The following is a 26366-nucleotide window of genomic DNA, read 5'->3' on the forward strand; positions in this document are numbered from 1 at the left end:
AGAACAACGAGATGCAAGTCGATGTTCACAGGCCAAAACATTTTGTTTATTGAATGATCCTGTTGTTTGGTCGCACAGCATGCGATCAAATAATGAAATGTTATAATAAAAAAATAAAAGACAATTCGCTTCGGTGTCCAAGACATCAAGCTTGTGTATATGTATGTCTGTGTGTGAGTGAGAGTTGGCTGTCGGTTTTGGCTTGTCTTGCATGCGTTTTCGAACGCCCGCTAAGTCACGACTAAATGGATGTGAAACCATGGTTCTCACATCTCATTATCCGAATCTGTACAACAAGACACGAATCCAACGACGACGACCGACCAAAGCAATTGAGAGAGAATGTGTGTGTGTGTGTGTGTGTGTGTGTTTAGGTGGAATCGAACACAAAGCGCAGTTATTTTGCACCAAAGAAAATCAAAACAGAGAAATGCCATTCAGCCCGATATATGTATGTGTACGGAATTGAATTAAATGCAGCCGCATTCAATATACTGGATCAAGTGAAAAGACGAACACAAAAGAGCACACACGATCTGAGTAGGCATTGGACATGTGGCATACCACACGGTGCGTTTGATTGTGTTATCAAATATTCCATGAAATCACACAGCATGTCTCATTCTAGACCACACTTTCTACAGATGCCATATCGCTAAAGACGCCATATATTGCAAATTCTGTGAATGCCGACAACGATGCAAAACATCATATTGACTTGGGGTGAACTAATACATGGGCCTTTGTTATTATGCCTAGCATTTTGTTTAATATAATCAACATTTGAGCCACAGTTCTGTTGCGCAAAGTTCAATTTTGATTCAATTTTCAAGTGTATTTTAGCTTAGACGTCTTCCAAAATGGGCTTTGCTGGGTTTTGTGTTACTGATTTGTTTCAACTTTTTAGTGTTTTTCTCTTTTTCACAATCGTTGAAATTGAATCTTGAATGTTTTTGGGTATTTTTCATTCTTTTTCGCAAAACAAGCGATAGAATCTGTGGGCGAAATATAAAATACGGCCTTTGAAAAAGTGAAAAATAGAAAAACTTATCAAACTCAATGGCCAAAAAGTAAAGTGAAAGTCAAACTCATTCATTGCATACTAAGATCCTTCGTTATCTCAATGCAAATTTTGGTCTGATGAACCGAAATCCAGACTAAGTTTCAAATTGTAAGTCTCAACCAAACCGATAACACGCACATTCAAAGGAAACAATAAGCGAAAATGTTCTTCGCCTAATTCTGAATCGCACGATATCTTTTTAGCTCCACAAAAGAAAAAGTGCTGTGCGTTTTATTTCTTGTTGATTTGAGATTGTTTCGCATTTCCATTTAGAGCCGTTTATGGCGACAGCGAGACATGTAAACTTGGTTGTTCGCGCATTTGTCTTTTTCGATGCTCGAAATAAAAGAGCAACAGAGTCCAATGACGACAAACCGAAAAAGAAGAGATGAAGAAAGAGAGAGAGAGAAAGAAGTTCAAGCATCGTGTTTATATTTTCCATGTAACAAGATTACGGATTACCTTTAATTTATCGTATTTTACATATTCATTAGCATGTTTATGTTCTTATGGTTTTTAAAGGGCAACAAACTGTTCAGGCTCATTTGCATTTTCGGCATTGCCACTGCGGCCGTCGTCGTAGTCATCGTTGCTGTTGCTGCCATTTGCTGGTGGCTGTGGTCGATTACGGCACATGCCAATGCCGCCGACTGAGTGAAAATAGGCAATTAATTAATTGGATTCACTTGGAATAGATTTCTTTTTCGGGCGCACCGCTCGCATCGCAGTCGAATGAAATGAAGCGTAACGAAATCAACATTCTGACTGTGACAAATGATTTTTTGATAGTATTCTTGAGCTTGTGTATGTGTGTGTGGATTGTGGGTTCGTAAATTAGGTTTTGATGACGGTTTTTGTCATTTCGTACGAGTCAAATTAAACATTTCGTACGGGAAATGCGGTCATTATTTCTAACAAGAATTTGAATTTCGTGTGTTTTCTAACACCATATTAGGAAGTTGGGCATTTGTAATTGAATATTCTTTTTTTTGGGTTTTATCAAATTGATTAATAAAGTTTTTTCGTCAGTTTGAATTTTATGGCAATAAGCAATTTGCTTGTGTAATAGCCTGGCATATATGTGTATTCAGATGTTGAATGCTTACCGGTCCATGGGCAGCCAACCAATTCGACTCGTAAACAAACCGTTCGATCATACTGACTGTACGGATAGATGCGGACTTTCGATGCGATTATTATCGGTTGCAAGATATTCTCCACCTCACTGTAGGTGTTGATGTTGCCAGTCAAAATCTGGAAGAAAGTAAATTTACATATATAAAATTAGATGACCAATTTGAATGAAATAGCAATTTTAGTTAACATTATGTTTGACAAAAAAAAACAAACACGACAATATTATTCCGAGAAAACAACATTTTGAATCGATTGGATTTAATAGTAAACGATTCTATGAATAGTTTACGATGTAAAAAGTTAGATTCAACAAAAGTTTAATTGAAATATTTCCCAAACTATACACAGAGCTCTGTTGAAATCCGAAATGACGGTAGCAAATTGAATTTCAGCTTGAGACTTACCTCTTTGTTTTGGGTATTTTTCCAGCGTTCCCACTTTGTGAAACCGGGGCGCCAGTACTCGACGACGTATGCTTCAGTATATTCCTGTCCTTGACCACGTCCAAATCTCCCTTGCGATCGAATCGCGCTGATTACGTGCATTTGGAGCAAATCAATTTGTAAGTATTCCTTAAGTCCACGTGATACGATATGCTTCGGGCACCAAGCGCCTCCATTGTTATCGACCTTTAATCTGCGAGAAAAACAAAACAAAAAAATGCGGAAGAGAAAAAAAATTAATTTGGTATTTAATGAGACCCATTGAATAAAATTATAAGAACCACTCCAATATTTTGTAATGAGCTTCACGTTTCGTGCAATATGTTGGGTTCAATGCTGGCTTCACTTCTTCATTATGAAGTATTTTGAGAATTTCAAACTTAACGACCAATTACGACATGGGTTTGACGAAGCATTTCAGATCATAAATATTTTTCTAATTCATCATTCAATGAATCGGATACCAAAATTGTAGATGACGAAATTGGAAAAAAGCGAAAAACAATTTTGCACGCTCTTATCAAAAATCGAATGAATATAATTGAAATATTTATGGTCAAATATAAATAGTGGTGAAATGACATGTGTGACCTGAATCGAGTTTATTGATGAAATCGTTCGTTGTTTAGGAAATGAATACGATCGAGAAAATAAGGCGAGAGAGTGAGAACTAAGTGGAAAAAGTAATTTGTTCCGTCGAATCGATTTTCCTTTTTGGAAAATGGTGTTTGTCAAAGTGAATCAAGTACATATAAAATGAAAATAGGCGTATGCTTTCGGATATTACGTCATTCGATTTCGAAAAAGGTAATATTCCATCCAAATAAATCATTATTAGCCGAGTATGTTGCTGTGAGGCTGTGAGAGTGAGTTCAAAGTTCGTGTAGTGAAATTCATGGCCTTCATTTCCATTTTACAGCTCAAAATGCATAAATTAGTGGGTTATAAAAAGAAAGTAAGCTGAATCTTGTGCTGATATATGTGCTATGGCAAATGCTGGATTGAAGAAAAAACCCTTGGAATTTCTTTCTACTCACAATAAAGTGGATTTGTTTGGAATTTAGATCAATATTTGAATGAAATGAGATGTATATATTGCGCGTTCGTGTCGGCCGCAGTGGAAGTTCATAAATTTTTCAGTCGCCATGTTTTCTCATTTCAGACTCGGTCGGTCTCGCCTTTATTTTACCACGAAATTCCCTTGAATTATGGACACTTACACACATCATCATAAACAACATTATTACACTGGTTGCCATTAAAAGAATTATACGCGTGTCGTAAACGATGTGGCCGCAAAATCATGCGTTTTGTGTTGTTAAAAGTCGAATTTTTCGTAGATTTTTTCCTTTGTCCTTTTTCTCTGATCCTCATTTCGAGGCGATAAAAACTGAATTGGAATTTTCTGAACTTGTCATCATTAAAATAAAAAACAAGACCGAGTCGAGCCCTGTGGCGAGTCAAAGGCAGAAAGAGAGAGAGAGAGATAGAGAGAGAGCGAGAATGAGCTTCGAACTGAAATATCAAAGCATACACATATGTGCTTTTCTTCTGTAGGCGCCTCATGATTATTTTCGTAAAACGTCCAGTCATAAATCGTACATTTAGGTGAGTTTTTATTAGAGTGCCATAATTCATGCCCCGGCAAAAATCGATAAATTCATATTGATGTGTATGTTGCGAGAGGCGCTTCGCGCGAACCACACATCGTAATCTGGTCACATAAATAACACAACGTTGAAGAACGAAGAATTATTCCGACGCGAGGAAAAAAAACCGACTGCGATTCGTAAATTGAAAATGTAGAGCACACAAATATATTATATATGTGATCGATTGAGCTCAAATTATAATTGAGCTGTTATTTTCCATTTTGACCTGGATTCACCAAGTGAATTTCACATTCATTTGCACTGTACGTGGAATTGAATGTTCTAAGAATGGAATCGCTCCGACCAGAAATACACCCAACAAATAGCAAAACACCGAGAAAATGAGAATAGTAAAAAATAGAGAGAGAGAGCAAGCAAGCAAGCGAGCTGCAATTACGGTTTATCATTTGGAAATTCGAATAAAGAAAATCCATGCGCTGGGATATGACACGAATTGTCGTTTAGCGTCACAAAAGACAGTGCCATTCAAATATATGTTCGTATCAAATATCGAGATTGTCGTTAGGTTGTTATTCTAATAGGTAAGTATAGTGCTGTTCGGTGTCTATGTGTGCCTGTATACTATGTTCGAAGCAGGTGAAATATTAAATTGCAGCAAACATTCTGACAGCCATTATGCTAGTTGAATAGAGCACTGAATCGCGCAAGTGTACACCTTGTGCTGAGCAGTAACGCTTGCTGCTGCTGCTGCTGCTGCTGCTTCGAATGAATATTCGTTCGTCATTTTATCTCTTTTGCCTGGCAGTCTTTTGTACTGCTGCTGCTGCTGCTGCTTCGACGAGCGTATGTGTATGGCAATTTAAAGACAGAGCACATTATGCATCTCTGCCATCGTTTGGCTTAATGATATGCTTGTATGTGGCGCGCACGTTAAGGAGCACCGGTGCACGAAACCAAACATTTTCCATCTCTCGCACATAATAATAAGACAAAATGCGTCTTATTTGTGCTCGAAGTGATAGAAAATACAGCAACAGCAACATCAACGAGGGAAAAAGAACGCACATCTCCACCAGAAAAGCGATTGAAAAGCTTAAACGACGTTACTCCTTTTTGGCTAGCGTGCAAATCGGTTCGCAACAATGACAAAGCCAAGCAACGGCATCGATGCTTATCTCTTCTCTGCTTGCGCACACATATGGTTTGCAACCGAAAAAGTTTCGGTGTCGATGAAAAGTGAGACTTTTTAGTTCTCTAGACAAAAAAAAAACACTGTGAACACACGACTGAGTGGATGGCGAACGTGGAGAAAGAAGAAAAAAAAACCATGAACGCATTGAAAGCACATAAAAATTAGCATAAAACTGCTCGAGACGATATCCTTTTTTTTCTTTAATAGTTCTAGACTAGCTGAGGAATTTCGGTCGAGTATCACACTAACACGATGAGAGCAGACAGTCGAATGCAAAAAAAAAAATCTATCAAAATTTGCATTTACCTCGCATAAAGCAAAACATGTGCCAATGGGAAAAAAATCGATATTTGTATTGTGTCGCCCGGCAAACTTTCCGACACCCATATTCATTTACTGCACTTTCGCATGGCATTCCGAATGCCAAGATACGGTTACAGTCGAGTTTTGAAAGTGAAAGAAAAAAACGAACGCGACGAAGCAAAAGTTGGCGCTGTTTTCTTCAAGAAGAAGCCGCATTATGCAAACGACACTTATTGCCGTCTGTTCCGAACGAATCAAGTCGATTCGCATTTATTAGGCGCGTAGCGATGATGAAATAAGAACCATTCTACCTGAACGACATTGCCGACATCGTGCAAATTCGAAACAGCAAAACTCCATGTAATTGCAATAATAATCATTTATATAAAATGGAATTGGCAGCATTCGAACGTCTGATCGATACACACAACATTCTCTTCTCTTTTCAGCATCCTTTGCTCCAGCGTCAAGTACTTTTCGTAACGAAAATGGATGGATAATAAGCCAAGAGCGTCGAGAAAAATAGTCAATTATTTATGACATGAGCGGCGAGGCAATATTGAAACATGACACAATAATGTTCGATAGCACTTTACGTGTGCGTTTTTTTTTGCTTCGCAAGACACGCAGCCCTCACAACGCATACCGTGTTTGCATATTCATAAAATATGTGCTTGAACATACACATTCTTTTACCGTTCGACGTGCGTCGACCATTTCCACAGTTCATTTCAACTTTGCAGTCGAATATTCTGGTGTTGTTTTTTTTTTTTTGCTTTTCTTTATTATAGTTTGCATGGCAATTTTTCTCCCCTTTATGCCAACAGCCACGAAAAAAAAACAAATCCATTTTTCATTACAATCGGTTTGCTTGTTCATTTCAATATTCCAGCTCTTCTCATATTGTGCGGCATTTTTTTTCTGTGTGTGAGTATGTACTCACAAATTCTATGGTTGTTTTTGGCCTATGCTTTCGATCGTTAGTTATGTGCATAGATTTGCAGGTATCAAGTTTCACTTCGCAACGAAAAAAATAGTGCGGATATAGAATAAAAACAACACCATTGAACTTCTGTGTGCGGTAAAACTTCATTGCGATTATTTGTGTGTGTGTATGAAATGCGGGAATGAGTGAGAACGAGATAGAGTGAGAGTGCGAGAGCGAAGCCATTGGCGGAATATAGTAGCAGACGGAATATCGCGCGTATTTGTAATAATCATAAATTATGGCAACCATTCACAGATATGGAACGGGTGGAGGGAGGCGAAAATACACAAAAATAAAAGAAAACAGTTAAACATGGCGAATATTTATGTTCTTGAATTAAAAACGAATTCATGCGTAACGGAGTACCTTCATTTGATGAAAATAACGGTACTTTGCATGTGCTCTTTCTCTCTCTCTCTCTCTCTTTCATTCTTTCTCTCTTGATTTTTCGCTTTTTTGTCGAAAGCCCGGCTCACACTCCTTGTCGCATTCTCTCTCGCTTTCTTTCTTTCTTTCTCTCTCTCTCGCTTGCGCGCTATCTTCCACGGTTTAGTTTCTCTTGTAATGAAACTTGAGTTCCTCGTATTTAACTTTCAGGTGGAAATAAAACAAAACTTTGATATGAGTTTTCATATCGAGTAAACTTGGGCGGGCGCAGCTTGATTGTGAAATATGCAAACGGGCCAAATAGTTTGATTAAACGCGATGATTTACAATTCAAGTTCATTTGGGCGAATATCGGATTGTTTAACCAGAGGGCAGTGAGCCATAGCACTCAACTTCAAGTGTCGGTAAAATGTTCCAAAGAAAATTTCCCGTTTGAAATGAAGAAGAAAAAAAAACACTTCCATCTGCACAGCTCGCGCTCTCTTTGAGAGCGAAAATTCGTACTTAATTAAATTGAGATCAAAATGTTGAATATTATTTCAATTAGAAATTGCGAATGGTAAATAGAACGCGTCGACATCGACGAGAAAATCGGGCCAAAATGCAAATATTGTTTGTTAAAAATGGATTCATCATCATTTTGCCCGTGTGTTTGCATTAATTGTATTGACATTTTGCTGGCGCATTGAACTTGTCATATCTTTGTTAAATTGACGTGAAATGCGAAACAATTTCCAATTAGCCCTTTGTTGCCGAGTGAGAGAGCAACGATGGGAGCGACGAGAGCGAAATACAAAAACGAAATATTTCATACATCAACAACAAATATTCATCACAACAGTATGCTCTTCCAGCGAGAACTCAATGAAAATGACATTTATATGTATACAGCTCATATCAATTATTCGAAATATTTGGTGAGAGCATATTGTATTTGCATTAGGAACGGAGAATGTTGGAATTTTCATCTAAAATTTCATTAAATTGCCATTTAGAAAGGAAAAAAACAATGTCTATTTATTTTTGCTACACAGAAATTATTCGGGAATAGCTGAGTATATGTTCAAAGCACATGTTATGTGCGCAAGGTAAATTCACAGCATACATATTTTAGTGTGTATATTTATTTCGAGCCAAAATTATTTTCAGCCCGTAAAATAGAGTCGAATTTCGATATCAAACACAAACGAGTTGTGTTTCATTTCAAATCGACCGGAATGCAACATACCCAACATTCCCAATCCTAATTTGTTGGTTGCGTTGTGTGTATGATTATTGTTTAAATTTTAATGCCACATAAGCCACATGGCATTGGCTTAAACGGAGAAAATTTTCGTTTATGAATTTATCCCTTAAAATTGTTGTTGAATTGAAATTCGCCTATTCTCACAAAATGAAAAGGAAAATTACGCCAAATAAATAATACAATGCGAAGGCGTACGTAAAACACACTACGGCTTCAGTATGTGTGCAAACATTTTCGTATTCGCTAATTTACCTGGGATTTTGGCGGTAGGTACTATGCACATATGAACAGCACATGAGCCAAATCCATGCGAAAAGGATTGATGTACACACAAACACACACGACACAGCGGAAAAAATTAATTACGAAAATATTTTGATATTACAAATAAAAGAGAGAGAGAGAATGGGAACGCGCACAAGAGAGTTTATAACAATAATACGGCATGACGTCTGTTGGAAATGTGACAACTTTGTGAAATATTCAGCAAAAAGCTAGCGAAAAGTATTCGATGCGTTTCAGGTGTACTTTGCAGTGACAGGTTTATTTTGCTCATCATAGGCAAAAAATATATGCCATTTTAAGCTCTGGCAGATAAACAACTTCTACTTCTTTCGAAATGTGTGCTATTATGCGTGGGTGGTATTTTACATGCCACATCAAATTCACACCGTGTTCAAATTTCAATTTCCTATGCGAATTACGGTGCGAAAAAGTTGCTTGTGCAAATATAGGTAGAAAGAAATCAATTTGTTCATTCATTTGCATCACGTTTATTTTCATGTTCCGAAAAAGCGTTCGTTTGCTCGCTCGCTCGCTTGATATGCAATATCATTTTCCACAACATTCGGAGTAAATATTTATTTTGAAATGTATTACAATGTAAATGGTGCAAACACACGCGGGAAAATTCACAGATATCTAAATGAGCCGGGATTGTTCGTCAACGATTCACAAGATCGAAATTGCGCGTGTGTGTGTGTGAGTGTGTGTGTGTGCAGACGTTAATTTTGATGCATGAAGCTTAGGCTCTCTTTTCTCAAATGATAACATTTATTTTAGACGTATGTCACATATATCACCAATTCTAAAGAAGATTCTCGCATTCAGTTTTTGCATGTGTGTGCGTTTTGTGCACAAAGGCACATTGATTTACACACGGTTGCCTATCAACCTAGTAGAGATTGAATCTACTTAGAATGGGCTTCGTTTCGGCTCGGCTCGACTCGGTATGGCTCTTCACATATGGTGTACATTGTCGTCATCGGGGCCCGTCACTAATAAGCATGTTGTTGCGTAATGTTTATGCAGCATATAGAGCGTAATTAGCAATTTGTAATCGTACGTTGTGCAAACAAACTTCCAAGTACCTGTCGAATTCGAAATTACTGCGCACATAATCTAATTACATGTAAATAAGTGAGGCAGACATTGCATGTGTATGTGTGTGTCTATTGAAACCGCTGCGCACACACACAAAAACCCAACCACTTTGCGAAATGAAAAGCAATTGAATGCTCAAAGAGCTTTGCCAATTTCTTTTTCTCTTCTCCTTCTTTTACTTGTTGTCATCGTCGTCGTTGTTGTTCCTCTTATACCTCTCTCGTTGCATGAATTTTCGGCGAAAATCCGTGCATGAAATATGTCTGCACTAAAAAGCAGCAACCGAGAAGAAAGAGAGAGAGAGAGCGAAACCACATTGTTGCCAGTTGATGCCTTTGAACTGAAAACACGCAAAGCGATCATTTTCATCACCGCTTCAATTTTGTGTGTGTGTGTGTGCATGATTTTCGATATAAAATATGCTGCGGTGTTTTCTCCGAGAGAGCTAATTAGTGCCGATGTTTTTAATGAAAGGATTCTTTAATATTTGCCATCATCATCGTGATATGATTTGCGTTGGCAGGTAGAAAGACTTTTGAATTGGTTTTCAATTTTATATGTGCATTAATTTTGCGGCTAAAGTTTGCTTCATTCCCTCCGAAACGAAAAATGTGCCCATCTATTGACATCACTTGTGTTAATGCTTCGGCAACTTTATCTCCACCTGACAATCCCGTCTCAATCATCGCTATAGTTCAGCTATTCATTCGACACGAAAGTTGTCGACGTTTGCATGAAAATTGCCATTCTTAAGACATTCATAGAAATTTTAAACAAAAGCTTTCAGCTGATGAATTTTGATTTATACATGGTACTGAAATTTGGTTTTGAAAAGGCCGATTCAACGCTCTTTATTGCCACTCAATTTCGTGCCTCATTCGAAGTTAATAGACACACAACACACCGTCTGTGTGATTTGATTGGGAACGCACGTCGACTAGCAAAATGCAGAATTTGCTGTCATCATTTTAGCAAATAGATTCTTCGGTTTACCTTGAGACACACACACGCGCTCTCTTTCTCTCTCTCTCTCTCTCTCTCTCTCTCGTAACACAATCCCATCGTATAATGTTTCATGTGCCGCGCCAATGAATACGTGCTAGTTTTCACTAAATTTCTTGCCAGACAACCAAAAACCCCTTTCGAATTTCGTGAAACAAATCAAATCGTCTCAGCACAACATTGTGTGTGCGGGAAAAATGGATTTTAGTTGCGCCTCATACACACACACACACACACAAAATGGAACGCACAGTCGAATCAAACGGCACTAACGAATCGAAAATGAAACGGAAAAGAGTTGGAGAAAATACGATTTGCACAAGAGACAAAATCGGCTTGAAAATGACGAAGACAATGGTTTTCGCTTGTTGGATGATGATTTAAGAAGTTTAGAGTGACGGCCAAACATTGCAAGCAAAATTCAATTGTTAATTTTCCAACATCTTTGTCGAAAATTCAATTGTCTATTCGATTATGCCATTAAACAATTTGTATTGTACCATTTCGATTACGTAAATCTTGGTTTGGTACGGCCTCGGAACTCGAACACCATTTTGCCGATTGAATTTAATGCGATAATACGCTATTATGTTTGTTTATTCAAATTTCGAACTTGCTTCATCTTGAGGTGTTCTAATGGAAAGACGCAACGCTTACCGCCCATCCCATCCGCACAACAGATGATGGAATCACGATACGCATCGTCTCATTTGTTTTATTTTGCAAGGCTGATTTTGGTGGTTTGTTTTCAATTACAAAACTTCTGCTACGAGCTTACAAATGTATTGATGGAGCCATTTTTTTCGTGAGGCTATTTTAATTAAAACGCCATAAAAATAGCAATCGATTCGAATTTCACACGAGCCGGATCAATCGCGGGAACAAATTCCCAGCGAGTGTGCTTAATGTGTTAGCTATTGGAAACCAAGTGTGCTCGCTTTGAAATTACCTGCAATCGCTTTATAATCTATTTGATGTTTTGCATCTCGTTTCATAGACACGCTTCAATGAGATGTGTATGGCTGACACACATTTCCCTCTTCCTCGCTCTCTATTTATATCTCTTTGCGCTTTTCGCCATTGTATTAAAATTCACTTAAAATGGTAAATATAATAATAAGAAGAAAAGTCGAATGGAAAATGTTGCGCTGGAGATTTGTTGTTCGCACGGGCTGGATTTTGCATAGCTGTCGACAGCACAATGAACACAGCTCCGGTGAATAAATAAAAGAGGAAATCCATAGACTCCAGCGAATTATACTGCTGACAGTGTACGAAAAATGAAAGACGTTCAAGTTGAGATATAGAGCACGAGAGAGGGTTGGAAAGGGAGACGAAGAACGAAATACGCGCTCACAAGGTAATGTTCATAAACAGATGTGCACGCATCAAGTGTGCTAAACAAAAGCGATCCAAATGGATAAAGCTCGATTTTCAAAGAATATCAAATTCATTATTTAAGTTAGACGATTTTCGTTTTTCATTAATGCATCTTGCGTCTTCCATCTCCCTGCTTCGATGATCCGTCAACATGTACCTTTCATTTACCTGAATCAACTCTTATTCCCTTTTTTCACTCTATTCCGTGTCGCTCCTCGCGCAAATAGAACAAACAAGCTGACTCAAAATTATACTTTGCTGAAAGCAATTTTATTCCATTTTTGATGTATCAAACAGAAAAATGCTCAATATAATAACCCGACTCAGGTGCCGCGCGCTCTGCAAACTCTCTCTCTCTCTCTCTCTCTCTCTGATTCTCCAGCTTGGTGTGTACGCACACAGTACGAAAGGCAATTGCTCCAATCAATGTTCTGTGCGCATCTCTTTATGTAAATTAATGCAAATTCCGAACATTATACAATGCCAGCGATACGAACTATTTTCAGCGAAAAGATTTCCGGGCAAAACAACAGCACTCACTCACACACACAAAGAGAAAGAGAGAAGAAAAGCACAACGAAAAGTTCCTTGTTCGCTGCGTTTTTTTTTCAACGAAAAGAGATCAAACTACTCGAGCACTTTTGATCAATAATAATATAAAATTACTTGCACAGTGAGTTTTATGTTCACCGTGCATACAAATCCTGTGTTTTTTTTTAAATTTCTAGCAAACTTTTAAAGCGTTTCGCCATCGAAACAAATCAAAAAAGTAAAACATTGCACAAAAATTGTGTATCACATCGGTGAGTTGTTTACTTGTTTTTTTTGGCACCTTTACGTAATCAAAATCAAATATTTGCTGAATGAGAAAATACATGGAATATTTCTGCTTCGTCACGTAACGACAGAAAGTATTTTCATTCGCATTTTTGCATACCAATGCAATTTTCATTACTTTGCCATTTGACTAATATTACAATTTAACAAGCGCGATATTTTCACTGCAAATCACTCTCACCACCACTCAACGATCCACAGACGTGCAGCATTTTTCGCATAAATTTGAAACTGCGAAAAGACGAAATAATGGGAAATTGGTTGCTCACCCAAAAAAAAAAGAAGCCGAGGAGAGGGAGAGAAGGAAAATCGCTGCTTATTTTCTGTATTGAAATTCCGATAAGAGAATTGACAACGTTTTCCATCAATACCGTGATTTAATTATAAATCACAACAGAGGTGAAAAATTTCCATCAAAGCATCTGATAAATGACAACAACAACGACAGCAACGGAAAAAGAAACGACACGGGAGACAACGACAACAGAAAAACAACAACATCGGCAGCAGCAGCAGCAGCAGAAAAATTTACGATTTAAATATTTTATTATGAAATTGTGTACCAAATCCAAAATGCAGGAGGAAGAGCGAACGAGCGAATGAATTGTTAGCGCGAAGGGCAACAAAATAAATGAGAAACATTCCAATCTGTATAATATTCATATATTTGTATAGAATGGACACGAGGAGAAAGAGGATTGTGAAGATATTAAGCGTGCGAGAAGAGAGGGCGAGCGAAAAAAAAATGTGTATAAATGCAAAAATAATAATATGCGTTTTGGGTACACATTTCATTTATTTATTGCCACGGCGTAAAATGCAAAATAACGAGAGAGAGGGAGAGAGAGAGTGAAAAACATTAAAAGAAATATCAAACATAGCAACGGAAAACATTTTCATTGGCATCGTGGCAGAAAAAAAGAATGATGGAAATGCATGATAAATGAAACGATCGATGGAATGAGCGAGAGTGGGAGATAGGGCCGACTGACGAATTCGACGAGTGAGTGGAATGGTTTATCGCAAAACATCATGTAAAATATAATATTTATGCGTAGTATTTTATTCGGGTGGAATGATTCGCATTTTTTTTTCTGTTCATCGGTATCCATTCGTTCATCCTCTCGGTGTTTTTTTTTCGTTATTCGCGAAGTGATATGCTAAAGTGTGGTAAATGTATGTACGCTTACCTGGCATGCTGTGGTCCAACATTTCCTGGGTCATGTGCACTACTGGCGGTTATCTGGAAATCAGCTATCGCTCCTGACTCCATGCCCAGTGCATTAGTACAACTCGCTGCAAGGAGAGAAAAAAAAAACATAAAAATTAAACACAAACATATTAATGTTGAAAAATAAGTTCGAACGAACGAATGCATTGAATTACATGAAAAATTTGTTAACACCAAAATAAATACGCGCTCATTTTTTGTTGTTTTTTTTTGCGCCGGTTGAAAATTGTCGAGTACTACACATTTTGGCCGTGTATTCAACAGTGTCGATAGTTATCGAAGGTGAGAGTGAGCGACAGGGCCCTTTTTTCATATTCAACAAAATAAATCGCTTTATTAGCACTTACAAATGCATATCAGCGGTAAAAAAAAGATTGAAAAATGGCAAATATATGGAAATTAAATGAACAGAAAAAAGGTTGTCGCCCTGTTGTAATAAAAGTGGCATTCTCTCATTTTTCTGTTAGAATCGAGGTGGATATATTTCTTACTCGTAATTAATCCATTTGATTCCACATATTTTTATCATTGTGAAAATATTAAAACACATTTTTGGAAAATTTTCTTTATTTTTGATCGATGTTCCAATGAAAAGTCTCTGGTGACACATTTTTTCCCATGTAAATATGAGATTAATGAGTTTGATAATTTACTGACGAGCAAACGAACAGAAAAAAAACCTGCGTATTACAGTTGCAAAAGTGTAATAAATTTAAAAATTATTTTCACGCTGCACCAGGCTTAACTCAACACATAAAAATGTACGACAACTTTGACTGAATGACAATAAATTCATGGAGAACATGAACCAGAATGAAAATTAAAATATGGTGTGATGTATTTGGAACAACGGCGTTGCAAATTTCATTTCAAGCGTTTGACTTTGAAGTGTTCAAATTGATTTATGGCTGTAATGACACATTTCACCTACGTAGGCAGGAAAAAACACTGAATCGCCACTCTCTCTCTCTCTCTCTCTCTCTTTATCTATCTAGAGCATTGTTAAAATATTGAAAGAGTTTATTTGCCGTCACACACATACGTTTGGTAAATGTAATCACAAAAGGTGATTGGATATTTTCCGGTGACGGCACTCTTTGTTTGATTAAAACTGGATGCCTCTCGAATAAATGTGGCCTTTGTTCGCAGCGTATTTAATTAATTCCAATATGCATTGAAATTATAGGTAATTTCACGCGGTATGTGTCATTCAAAACAACAATCAAATATTTATTGGAAAAGTAGCCAAATTGTTGTGCTCATGCCAGGCCATCCACCATCAAAGTAATGTGAAATTAGCTGAATTATTCAACATTGATAACATAAAACGGTCGAGATGCAATATTAAAATCAAACATTGTCATCTACATTTTGCCCGGAGCCACCTCTCCTCCTGCGATTCAAAAGACAGAATGTGTGTGAGAGTGGGCGGATGAGGTACAAAGTGCCGATCGCTTATCGGAGAGTGTGAGTGTTCAATGTCAATTTAATTAAAGTCCATGTAAGTTTTTGATGTCATGCACATGTGACGCATTTTTATGTGTCCCTTGTCGATTGGTTGAAAATTTCCGTTAATGGACAATGACGTCTGAATCGAAATCATTCATCGGAATGGATTGGTGGTGCACGGTAAAACTCATCAACCGATTATATTATTGTCGAACATGCAGCCACCAATGTTCGCTCCAATTTTTCATTGTTATTACAATTATTTATTATCGAAACGCAAATATTGTTCATCATCAGACATTGACAGAACGACCGGGCAAATAAACATTGTCGTAAACAAAAGGATATGAACAACAACAACAACAATAATGATGACAGAACAAAAAAATCGCCTGAAGTTTTTCCTCGCTGTTTGTGTATCGGCATAAATGGTTAACGTTTGTTGTATGAATGGAAGAAGCGGAAAATATGACACACACAAAAAATAACAACAGCAACAATAACATCGACGTACAAATAAAAACTAGCGGTAAAAAGTTGTCGATTTTGAATAGTTAGACGGAAAATCAAATAAAATGGTGTTCTGGTGCTGGTTCAGCACGGAAGAAGTTCGACCAAATACAAGCACACACACAAACACACACACACGGCCATAGCGTGCAGCGCGATAAGTGATGATAGCGTGACCAACGTGTTGTAATCGTTTTTATTTTCTCTATCTCGCTTTCTACCCATTCTAATCACTAATTTTGTATACATACAGGTTGCATTTATCTTCTCCTGTTAGCCATATCTGGTCTCTGGTCAGACGAAATGACGGGCAAAAACCATTGAAAACCAACCAATATACAAACACACAAAAACAACCGACAAAGAAAATGGAATGAAAGTTCGAGCCATAAAATGCGCGAAATGCAAACGTAAATAAATTATTGTACGATTTTTCTGATTACAATCCGTGTGCGTCTTTTTTCCCTTCTTCCTTCTCTCTCTCACTCGAAGCATTCGTATGTGTGTGTGTGTGGAAAGGCTTTTGCACGGGAAAACCAAATAAACTGAGGGAAAAACTTCCGAATGGGAAAAATAGAAAATAGCTCAAAGTACACACATTGTTTGCAATTATTGCATCGAAATGGGGCAGCCAGCACACCGTGCGCTGTATATGCAATGGCAGAAAAAAAATGTAGTGGCATGGATTTTTTTTTCAATTCCAGGGCTGAATAGTTCAGTATAGTATACTCGTCCACACTTACATTGTATGTATCCACACACACATATATACTAATCTGAGCTCATGTGAATGGTATTTGCAGGAAATCTCATCGGTCTATTTTATGCTTGAGTTTTGGTGAGTTGCGTTTTTGTGCTCTTTACCAATTCGATTCGGTCGTCGACGACTACGACAGCGGCAATGGCGGTGATAAAACACACGTTTATTTCTCTTTCTCTCCTCGTGTCTGTGTGATTGTTTGTATCGGGGCATTTTATGTAGTCGTAATATTTGTTCGAGTGTGTTATGTTTTATAGTTGTTGTTTGGCTAGTTTTGGATGAAGAGTAAAATGTCGTCCTAATCATGCTTTAATCTTGACATGAAACAAGTTAAATGAACTGAAATGAACACATAAAGTCCATTGTGAATGAGAGCAAATTGTACGTACGATTTGATTCTGTTCTCTCCGTCCCCACCTTCCCACCTTCCCCACCATCATCTCTCTTTTTTCTGTCCTTTCATTTGCTCGCTCGTGTGTCTATTTAGTTGTGCGGCGCTTTGGCAGCACGGTTGAACAGCATGCACAAGCACATCCAAGTATAAACAATGCATGGCCAATGTACAAGCAATCTGGCTGTGGCCAGAGAGCTACAGCAACCAAACGACAGAGCACGATTCTCACACACGTTGAATAAGTAACTAAACTGTTACACCAAACAATTGTAGTGTGTTTCGATGGGATTTTATCGGGAGTCAAGCTCTCTCGAACAAAAACGAAAAGCTACCACTAGCTACCGTGTTTTCCATCTCTCTCTCTCTCTCTCTCTTTCTGTCTCTCGTTCATCCCCATACGAACAATTTCACTTCAGCAATTTATAGCAACAACAGCAATTTAACAATAACCAAAATGTATTTTATATTATTCAATTCCGAATTGTGTGTTGTTGGACGAGTGTGAATGTGCATGTGATGTTGGACGCTGCTTGAAATTGCGGATAGAGCGCATCGGAAGCAAATGTACGGTTGGCAAATCCAATGGAGCCAATGTGCAATTGTATTCCAAATACAAATGCAAACAGCCATCGTTCAAAATTTACTGGGCAAAAGACAGACACACATACACACACACACACAGAGAGAGAGAGAGAGAGAGAGAGAGAGAGAGAGAGAGAGAAAGCGTCGCTTGCAAGTCGACGAGCCTGATGCGAGGGAATGTATGTATTCGCAACGCAAAATAGAGCGTTCTAGGTAGAAGCGCAAATAAAATATGTATATGTAGAAAACATTCGATCGACATTATAAAGCTATTGAAATGGTGCTTCGATTTTCAGTGCCGTGCTCTCTCTCTCTCTCTCTCTCTCTCTCTCTCTCTCTCTCTCTCTCTCGTTCCGTAAGAATGTTGTTTTGTTTTATTGACTTAACGTTTTGTAAATATTTGCATTTTCCCATGTAGCAATAACAGAGAGAGAAGGAGGAAAAAACCATACCGTGCTCAACGTCATTTTATTTGCGCTCTTTCTCTCGCTCGAGCTGTTGCTCGACAGGAGAAAGCGGCAGCAACATCAATGGCAGAAAAAAAAATGGTATGTGGCACAAACGTCCCGACAAGATTGATATTTAAGTTTTCAGTTTGGCCGTAGTTTGTGTCAAGTTGATATCAAAACACACACGTAAAGTCAAACACACGACGGAACGAGAAAGAGAGAGAAATGCAGTTTTATGTACCGTTGAAATAAGCGATAATCGAGCACTTGTGTACACGCACATTTCATTCAGAGCGACATGGCACTTGAAAAATCATGTAGCTTGCAATGTAATATTTAATGTCTGTTTTATTGAACAACACGGGCGCTTAAATTGGCAAAATGGCTTACAAGACGATGATGACGACGACGTAGAGAGATAGAGAGGGGGGCGAAAGCACGCTCTCCCCACTCCTTTCATTTGGATGCTTTATTCATGGTATTTAGCGTATGTAAACAGCATATAAGGAGGCCGTAACACTCATCGCTATCGCCTCACAAAATGTATTGTCAATAATATATATTGTAGTGCACCGTTGTTGGCTGATCGATCGTAAGCTCGCGATTTTTCACTATACGTGTGTGTGTGTGTGTGCGTTGTTGCTCATTTTTTTCTCTTTGTTTCCATTGTTCCAAACACTTCTATTTAGCCCCATTATGTTCAGCCACTTCCGTGCCACATTATTTATTCTGTCAATTTTTCATTGGAATCGCCCCATTTTTTCCACTTCTTCTGCCATTTTTTGTTATTGAACACAAAAAACAATGACTTTAGAATGACAAAGTCTTTTTTTCTGTGAATTTCAGGAGTTTTACAGAAAATTGGAAAATTGCAGAAAATTATTAGTCGATCACTCGACTATACAAGCGCACACACCCTATCTCGTTCATTTCGATGATTAAATATTTGGTGTGGTGAATGACAAAATTCAAATGGATTTCTCAAGAATCATATTTACAGGAAACGCCCTTTCATTTTCATACCTGGTATATCATACACCAGCAGCTATGTCAATTTTGTCATATCGGTATCTAAACTGGAGTATGAGTGAGTTCAACATCGAAAAACCCGACCAATATTACCAATCGATTTCAATTTGGACAATTAGAATTTTGCCATTGTTCACAAGAGACATTGCGTATGCGATGGCGGTATTAAAAGATGACATATCAGGAAACACGAAAATACAATGGGATATAATTTACATGTGCAACATTTTGGTTTGGCACAAAGGTGTGTTCAATTGATGGCGACTGCGAGCGGTTCTCTCGCTCTCTCTCTCTGTGTGTGTGTCTGGCCTGGATTATTGTATCAAATTATTATTAAAATTTTTGAACCATTCGACTACTACATTGTCAATTCGCTTGGAAATGATAAATGTTGATCCTGATAATGTTTCATTGCACAACAGCGCAATATATAAATCGCAAAGCCGAATTAGACAAGCCGTCAACGAAACGGGTTATTAATTTATAAACGAAAATACCTCTCAATTAAACATTTTGATATATATGATTGTTTCATGTGCGCCGTGCAATTTAATGTAATTTTCATGTTTTTTTTCCATTACACTGCCAGAGAGAGAGAGAGAGAAAGGAAGAAAAAAAAATGTATACAATACAATAAATTCAATTAAAAAAAAATCACTGGGAATCATAATCGTCAGCATTAAAACATAATGCATTGCTGCAATCGAGCAAATGCGAAGTATTTTCTCTCTCTCTCTCTCTCTCTCTCTCTCTCTCATTTTCTGTTGAAAGTTTGTGTAATGCTGAAAATTCGTTGCAACTATGCACATCTAGAATGTAACAAACAAAATGAAAAATATTCGATTCAGCATTCAGCCGAGTTTTTGTATGTGCGCGCTGTAGCGAACGAATGAAAACGAAAGAGAGTTGATTCAAACTCAACAAACAATTCGTTCAAATGGAAAATATTTTAATCGCCTCTATAAACCGTGCATACAAATTTTTCAAGTGGCGTCCATTTCTTTTTTTTCCTTCGCTTTTCTGCTGCACTCGCTCCCGCTCTCTCACTCTTGCATTGCATTCAGTCGTTATTCCGATTCGGCGCGCTGAATGTGTATTAATTCATCTAGAATATAGTGGCGCAATTTACACACGGACACAGAATGAGTTGAATGAACAGAAAAAAAAACACACACACACTTTCAAGTGGATTTTCGCTCGCATTGTGTTCGAAAATAATCGACGACTTATGAGAAAATTAAAAGCGGTCCGAATTTTTCAGCTGCGATTTTAAATGAGTTTTCAAAATGAACGGATGGCAGCGGCAGCGGCAGCGGCAGCATAACGGACGAGAAAGGGGAAGCACAAAGAAATAAAAGTACTTGAGAGAGCCAATTTCGATGTTTTTTCTACTTTAATTGTTGTTGCTGTTGTTGTTATTTTTAATGCAGTTGGCATTTCATGTGCCCAGAAGATTTCTAATGACTCTTAAAAATGTATAATTATTTTATTGGTACTAAAAATGGATATCATTCATCGGACTTAAGAGATTACAGATTAAAATCAAAAGCAATGAATTATCCCAAGTTTTTCGCTTTGCATTCATCCACTGCACTCGATGCAATAAAACTGTACACAACAACGAAAAAAAGGAATCTTGAAGGAAGAAAAATCAGCATACAGAGAGAGAGAAGCCATTTGCATTGATTGATTCGGCCAGTTGTTGCTACAGCACACCATTTTCAATTCGTTTATTTTATGATTGTAGCGCAAGTGATGCACACGATCTATCGCAATGAAATTTATGGTTTTCACTTTGTTCAAACAAACATGCAGATTTCGCTAATGGAAATTTATTGTAAATACGGTCATGTACCATTTTGGTGCGTTGTTATTTGCCATAAAAATCGGTTAGTTTTGCTGTGCCGCGATACGCGGAGTTTGTGTGTAGGTTGGATTTTTATATCAGTTTGATTGATTGCGATTCTCGATTTTTTTTTCGCTTGCTGCAGTGGTGGCGGCCGAAGAGAGAGCGAAAAGCAAACTTGTTCGTTCGAATCGAACGGGATTTACAACGAACATTGTAATTGCCGCAAATGAATTCCTCAATCAGCATTTTGTTAGCGATGACAAACAGCGTAAGCATAAAAATCAACGCATAAAATTTACGATGAAATTCAAAATAAATGTAAATTTGCCATGTCGTTTTCTTGGTAAACACATTCGTTTTTTTTCTTCTTTGCTTCGTTTGTCATAAATAACTGCGGCAGCCATCACCGTTGTTGAGAAAAAAGAGAGAGAGAGAGAGAGAAATCCGCTGGCGGAGCGTAGAACGAGCTCATGTCTGCTAAATTGAAATATTAAATACACTTCAAACTAATCATAAAAAAACAATAATGACCCCGCCACTCTGGAAAAATGAATCACATTTACGAGTTTTGTGTAGAGATGCAAGTGTGCAGCAAACTAGCTACTGGCCGCCATCAATGTTTCTGCTGCTGCTGTTGCTATTTTTCATCTCTTTTTTTTGGCCTTAGACGCGCACACAACATAAACTCGGTGTACATGCGACTGAGATGGCAATTTTGCAATGTGGTGAATCTTTATTATTCAAGTTCATTTGGTTCAATGCAATTGCCGGATTGATGGAATGAGGAGTCTGTGTGTAATAATGCATAATAGCAAGTAGCTGTATGGCTGTCGAGCCGGATGGCAGTAGCTGCGATGGCGGCGGCATCGAGGATTATTTCATTTATTTATTCTCTCTCTCTCTCTCTCTCATTTTGGCTCATTTTTGTACGTCTCGGACATTCTTTCACATGTTTTGCACGTACGAAAAATGTTTAAACTCCCTGCTCTGACACACACACATTGTGTGTTGCTGAAAATTGTGTTCGCTTCAGAGCATCGGCCGTCTCACACTCCTGCGTACACATATATATATATATATTTAGTATTTTTCAGATTATTACATTTTTTCCCCGGCTGCCCTTTGCACTGCACCATAAATTATGTATTTAATATTTTATGATGACTTTAATATTTTTCGTGTGTGTGTGCACGAGAGTATAAACATTTAGTGGTTCATTTGCAGTGGCAGTGCAATTGCATATGGATCGTTCGCTTTTCCTCTCTTCGTATAGCCACCGAACGAGTGCGCGCGTACCTCATGTGTCTGTGTGTGTTTGTTTGCATTGAAAAAGTGTTAGGCTTACGAGAATATCAGACTGAAAACTACATCATATCAGGCCACTAAAAATACAATGAACACGATGAGAGTACAAACGGAGTAAAAAAAAGAGAGTAACACACACACACACACACGTACCGAAATCATTATATTAAGCATCGTGTTTGCGGCGCAAATGAAGCAAAAACGGACGACAAAAAGTCAGAGAAAATACCTAATTTATGACCGGCTCAACTATTCAATTTCGTTTATGCATTGGCCATATGGATTTAATTTTTCAAATCGCTGGAACACACACACGCTCACATTTCTCTCTCTCTCTCTCTCCCTCTCGCCCCGGCGAAAATCGGCAAAAAACGACACAAACGGACGCAAGAAAAAAAAGTGGCTTGTTTAACGAAAGTGCTGAGCCGTAAATAAATAATGAAATATGTATCTCTTTCAGCATAAAGGAAGTTAGCTGCTCTTTCTGGAGGTATTTGCAAGCAGAGGTACAAAGTGCAATGAGCATTTTTGAGCAAACCGCTCGAATTTTCCACACTGACTGAGAACCGACAATATTTATCTATGAAAAATGGTCGTGGCAATATCAATGGTGTGTCTGGCAGAATGTGTTTAGCGGTGATGGTGGCGGCGTCGTTTGGTACTGCATTTCTGGCAACACATCCAATGTAATAATGTAATATTTCTAAGATGTTATTATCGGAGGAAAGGAGAGATAGAAAGAGCGGGCAACGCCTTGTGATGCAAACAAACTTATCTCTTTGGCAGTTTCATTCAAGTGTACAACTAGCGCGCGCATTTGCTCCATCGGAGGAAGTGATAGTCACAATCGAAAAACCGTACCGCAAAACACTTAAAATTGCTATGATATGACTGGCTCTGGATCATGTATAGTGTATACATCCATTTTGCCTCCATAATGAAAACATGCGCCGAAAGTCAAGAGAGAGAGAATCAGACAGAGACAGAAATAGATAGAAAATTTCTGATTTTCCATATATTCCCACTTAATAGACTCTCGACAACGAAATTACCTCAATTAAATTGCACTCACACACTCTCGCTGCCAATTTATCTGAATTCGAAATGGAACGAATTTTCTAACGAAATGCAATATCCAATTTTTCATACTTGATCGCCTTTTCCTCAATTTCTCTCTCTCTCTCTCTCTCTCTCTCTCTCTCTCCATTTAAATTAAATTTAATTGAATTCAATGAAGTCGACGAGTGCACACAGATTTATTATTTAATGTGTAAAATCTCTGAATTTGCTTGCATTTTTCATGCTGAAAAATTCGGAAGAACCGGTAGCTTCGCAATCAGAACTGGAACTTCTGCTGATGAACGTTTTTTTTTTTTGTACGTGTGTCTGTGTGTGTTTGTTAGATATTTTGCCCGTTGCCGCATTTCAAAAACCCGGTTTTACTGCCGATTAGATTTTGCTTTTTCATCGCAATAATAGTTGTGTCGGATGCGAAATCCGATTTGGTTTCGAATTCGCTTTTCACATTCAGAAACCATTGTCAATCTTAATTTGGCCAATCAATTTTCGTACACATTTTTGACTACATGAACTGGTTTGAATTTTGGGAAATGCCATTACATTATCTCGTTCTCTCCCCACCGATCTCAATTCACCATTCTCATTCGTTCTTTCACTCTTTTCCCCATTTTAAATCTGAACGCTTTTCCTAGCCAGCAAATTTTGGTTTGTGCATGTATACATCAAACTCAGACAATTCTCCCGCTCTCCACATCAATTTCAATTTTATTATCAACCAAAAATCGGCATTCGATGGCGGAGATCGATGGAATGTTGGTTGCTGCATCGGCTAATTGAACATGGAAATATTATTTCAACTCTAGTAGTTTCGATATCGAATCACTTAGTTTTCAAAAATAAACGGCAGAGATTCACTCTGCTCTATCTCTGCTCTGGCTGTGTTCATTGCCCATGTGTGTGTGTGTGTGTATGTGGCTTACAAAACATTGAAATTGCATTGCAAAGATTTGTGGATTGGTAGTCGCTTCAGTCAAAAAATTTTAACTCTCTTTCATTGTTCAATTAAAGCAGCATATTTCCACGAAATTGCCGAAATTCAAACGGTAACTAGGCTGACCGAGGGACGGTATGAGCGGGCATGAGAGAAAGAGCATGAGCGAGAGTTCTCGTCGAGAACGATAGAGAGTGAGACGTATATAGAGTGAATGAATGTGACAGAAAGAACTGGAAAGAGCGAACAAACGAGTGCGAGTGAGTTGAATAATGAATGCCACAAAATATTGCATGACGTGCATCGGCAAAATGTGGAAGTGAATATATGAATGGCTGTCATTTTGGACTCATGCATGATTTACGATTTGTGGAAATATAATTGAAAATACGATTTATTTGTCGTTTACCCTACATAAACCAGCCGGAGACTTTTAAGCGCTGCATTGCGCCCGATTCAAGCAAATCTCACACAGTTCGTAGCCGTGTTTATTAAAGTCCCTCCAAATGAAGAAAAAAATCACATAGACACACTCTCTATCTCTCTCGCAAGCTTCAAATGCAAATCGGGTATAAATGCGCAACATTGTGCTGTTATGTATGGTAACCGTATTTCGGCGGCTGCAGTGTTGCATTGTTGATAACGATTTGCAGTTAGTTTTACAGCGGATACACTCGTTATTTTACAAAAAACATTTCTGGATATTCATTTTTGAAGTAGCATTTTATGTTTGAATTCGATTAAATTTATGATGCGCTTGACTTTTCTCGCATTCGTTCATTGCATTTGATCGCACGAGCGCTGCAAAAGTCATTTACATTGGAACATTTTAGCATTTCTAATTTTGAATCGCGATGCTCGTGCCCGCCTGCCTGTTCGCATTGATTCGTATGGTGTGCGGCTGATTAGTACTCAAATTTGATGGAGGAAAAAAAATCATAATTGCAATAAACGAAATCACATCTGCTTTTTCCAGTTACATGAATATTGCATTCATATAAATCGATGTTGTACTGCATTTTCAACGGTATGCATCACTCTCTGCTCGTCGCTCTTTTTTCCTTCTTCTTTAAATTAAAAACGATCAACGAACATGAATTATAATTTCATAAATCTCTTAAGTGGGTTTATATGTTTAACCGAAAACATAACAAAACAACGCAACAACAGCAGAATCGGCAACGAGCGTGGAATGCCGCGATGCCGAACGAAGAAAAAAAAATAACAACAACGGCAACGACGGCGACAAAGTGTTGCAAGAAGTATCAGAAAACATATCTCGCGCATCGACGAGAGAGAAATGATGTATACAAAAGGCACACAAACATAACATTCCCTATGCCAAACGATCTATGATGTATATACCGGAGAACGAAAAAAAGCGAAGAAGTTTTATACGCGCCGAGAAGAGGATAAGCCATTAACAAAACGACACTAAATCTTGGGAATGTTTAAAGCCGTTTTGTTGGCTTAACGTGAACCTCGAATGTGTCTTTCTTCTTGCGAAAGCGATCGAGCGCTCACGCTCACTGTAATGCTGTTATTCATTACGCTAAAACGCTTTTGCACACTCATATACGGCCCAGTCTGAAGTGCAGTACAGCGCACGGTGTGTGTATGTGTCTGTGGCGAAAATATTGCATCGTTTCGAATTTCAATTCGAACGCTAAATAAATACAATAAAAATAATATTTATTCCACATAAAACTCTTTGATTACTCTCTAGCACTTACTAGCGTGTACTCGTAGAGTACCACATCAACAAACGCTCTGGTTCTTTTCTCTCTCTCTCTCTCTCTCTCTCTCTCTCTCTCTCTCTCTCT

General features: G+C 38.0%; 1 protein-coding gene across 1 annotated transcript in view; it reads right to left on the bottom strand.

Moving 5' to 3' along the window:
* LOC129566972 (discoidin domain-containing receptor 2-like) overlaps positions 1 to 26366 on the bottom strand; it is a gene marked incomplete at its 3' end in the record, with an annotated part of 46316 nt that overhangs the window by 15724 nt on the left and 4226 nt on the right. The window contains exons 2-4 of the mRNA XM_055443421.1: positions 14165 to 14270; positions 2605 to 2836; positions 2170 to 2317 (exon numbers count right to left, since the gene is read on the bottom strand). Of these exons, the coding sequence (XP_055299396.1) occupies positions 2170 to 2317; positions 2605 to 2836; positions 14165 to 14270 (486 nt within the window). The remainder of the gene's footprint in view (positions 1 to 2169; positions 2318 to 2604; positions 2837 to 14164; positions 14271 to 26366) is intronic.

Source organism: Sitodiplosis mosellana, unplaced genomic scaffold (genome assembly GCF_009176505.1).
Source record: "Sitodiplosis mosellana isolate CC-2019 unplaced genomic scaffold, AAFC_SMos_1.0 Smas_scaffold_5, whole genome shotgun sequence".
Classification (NCBI taxonomy): Eukaryota; Metazoa; Arthropoda; class Insecta; order Diptera; family Cecidomyiidae; genus Sitodiplosis; species Sitodiplosis mosellana.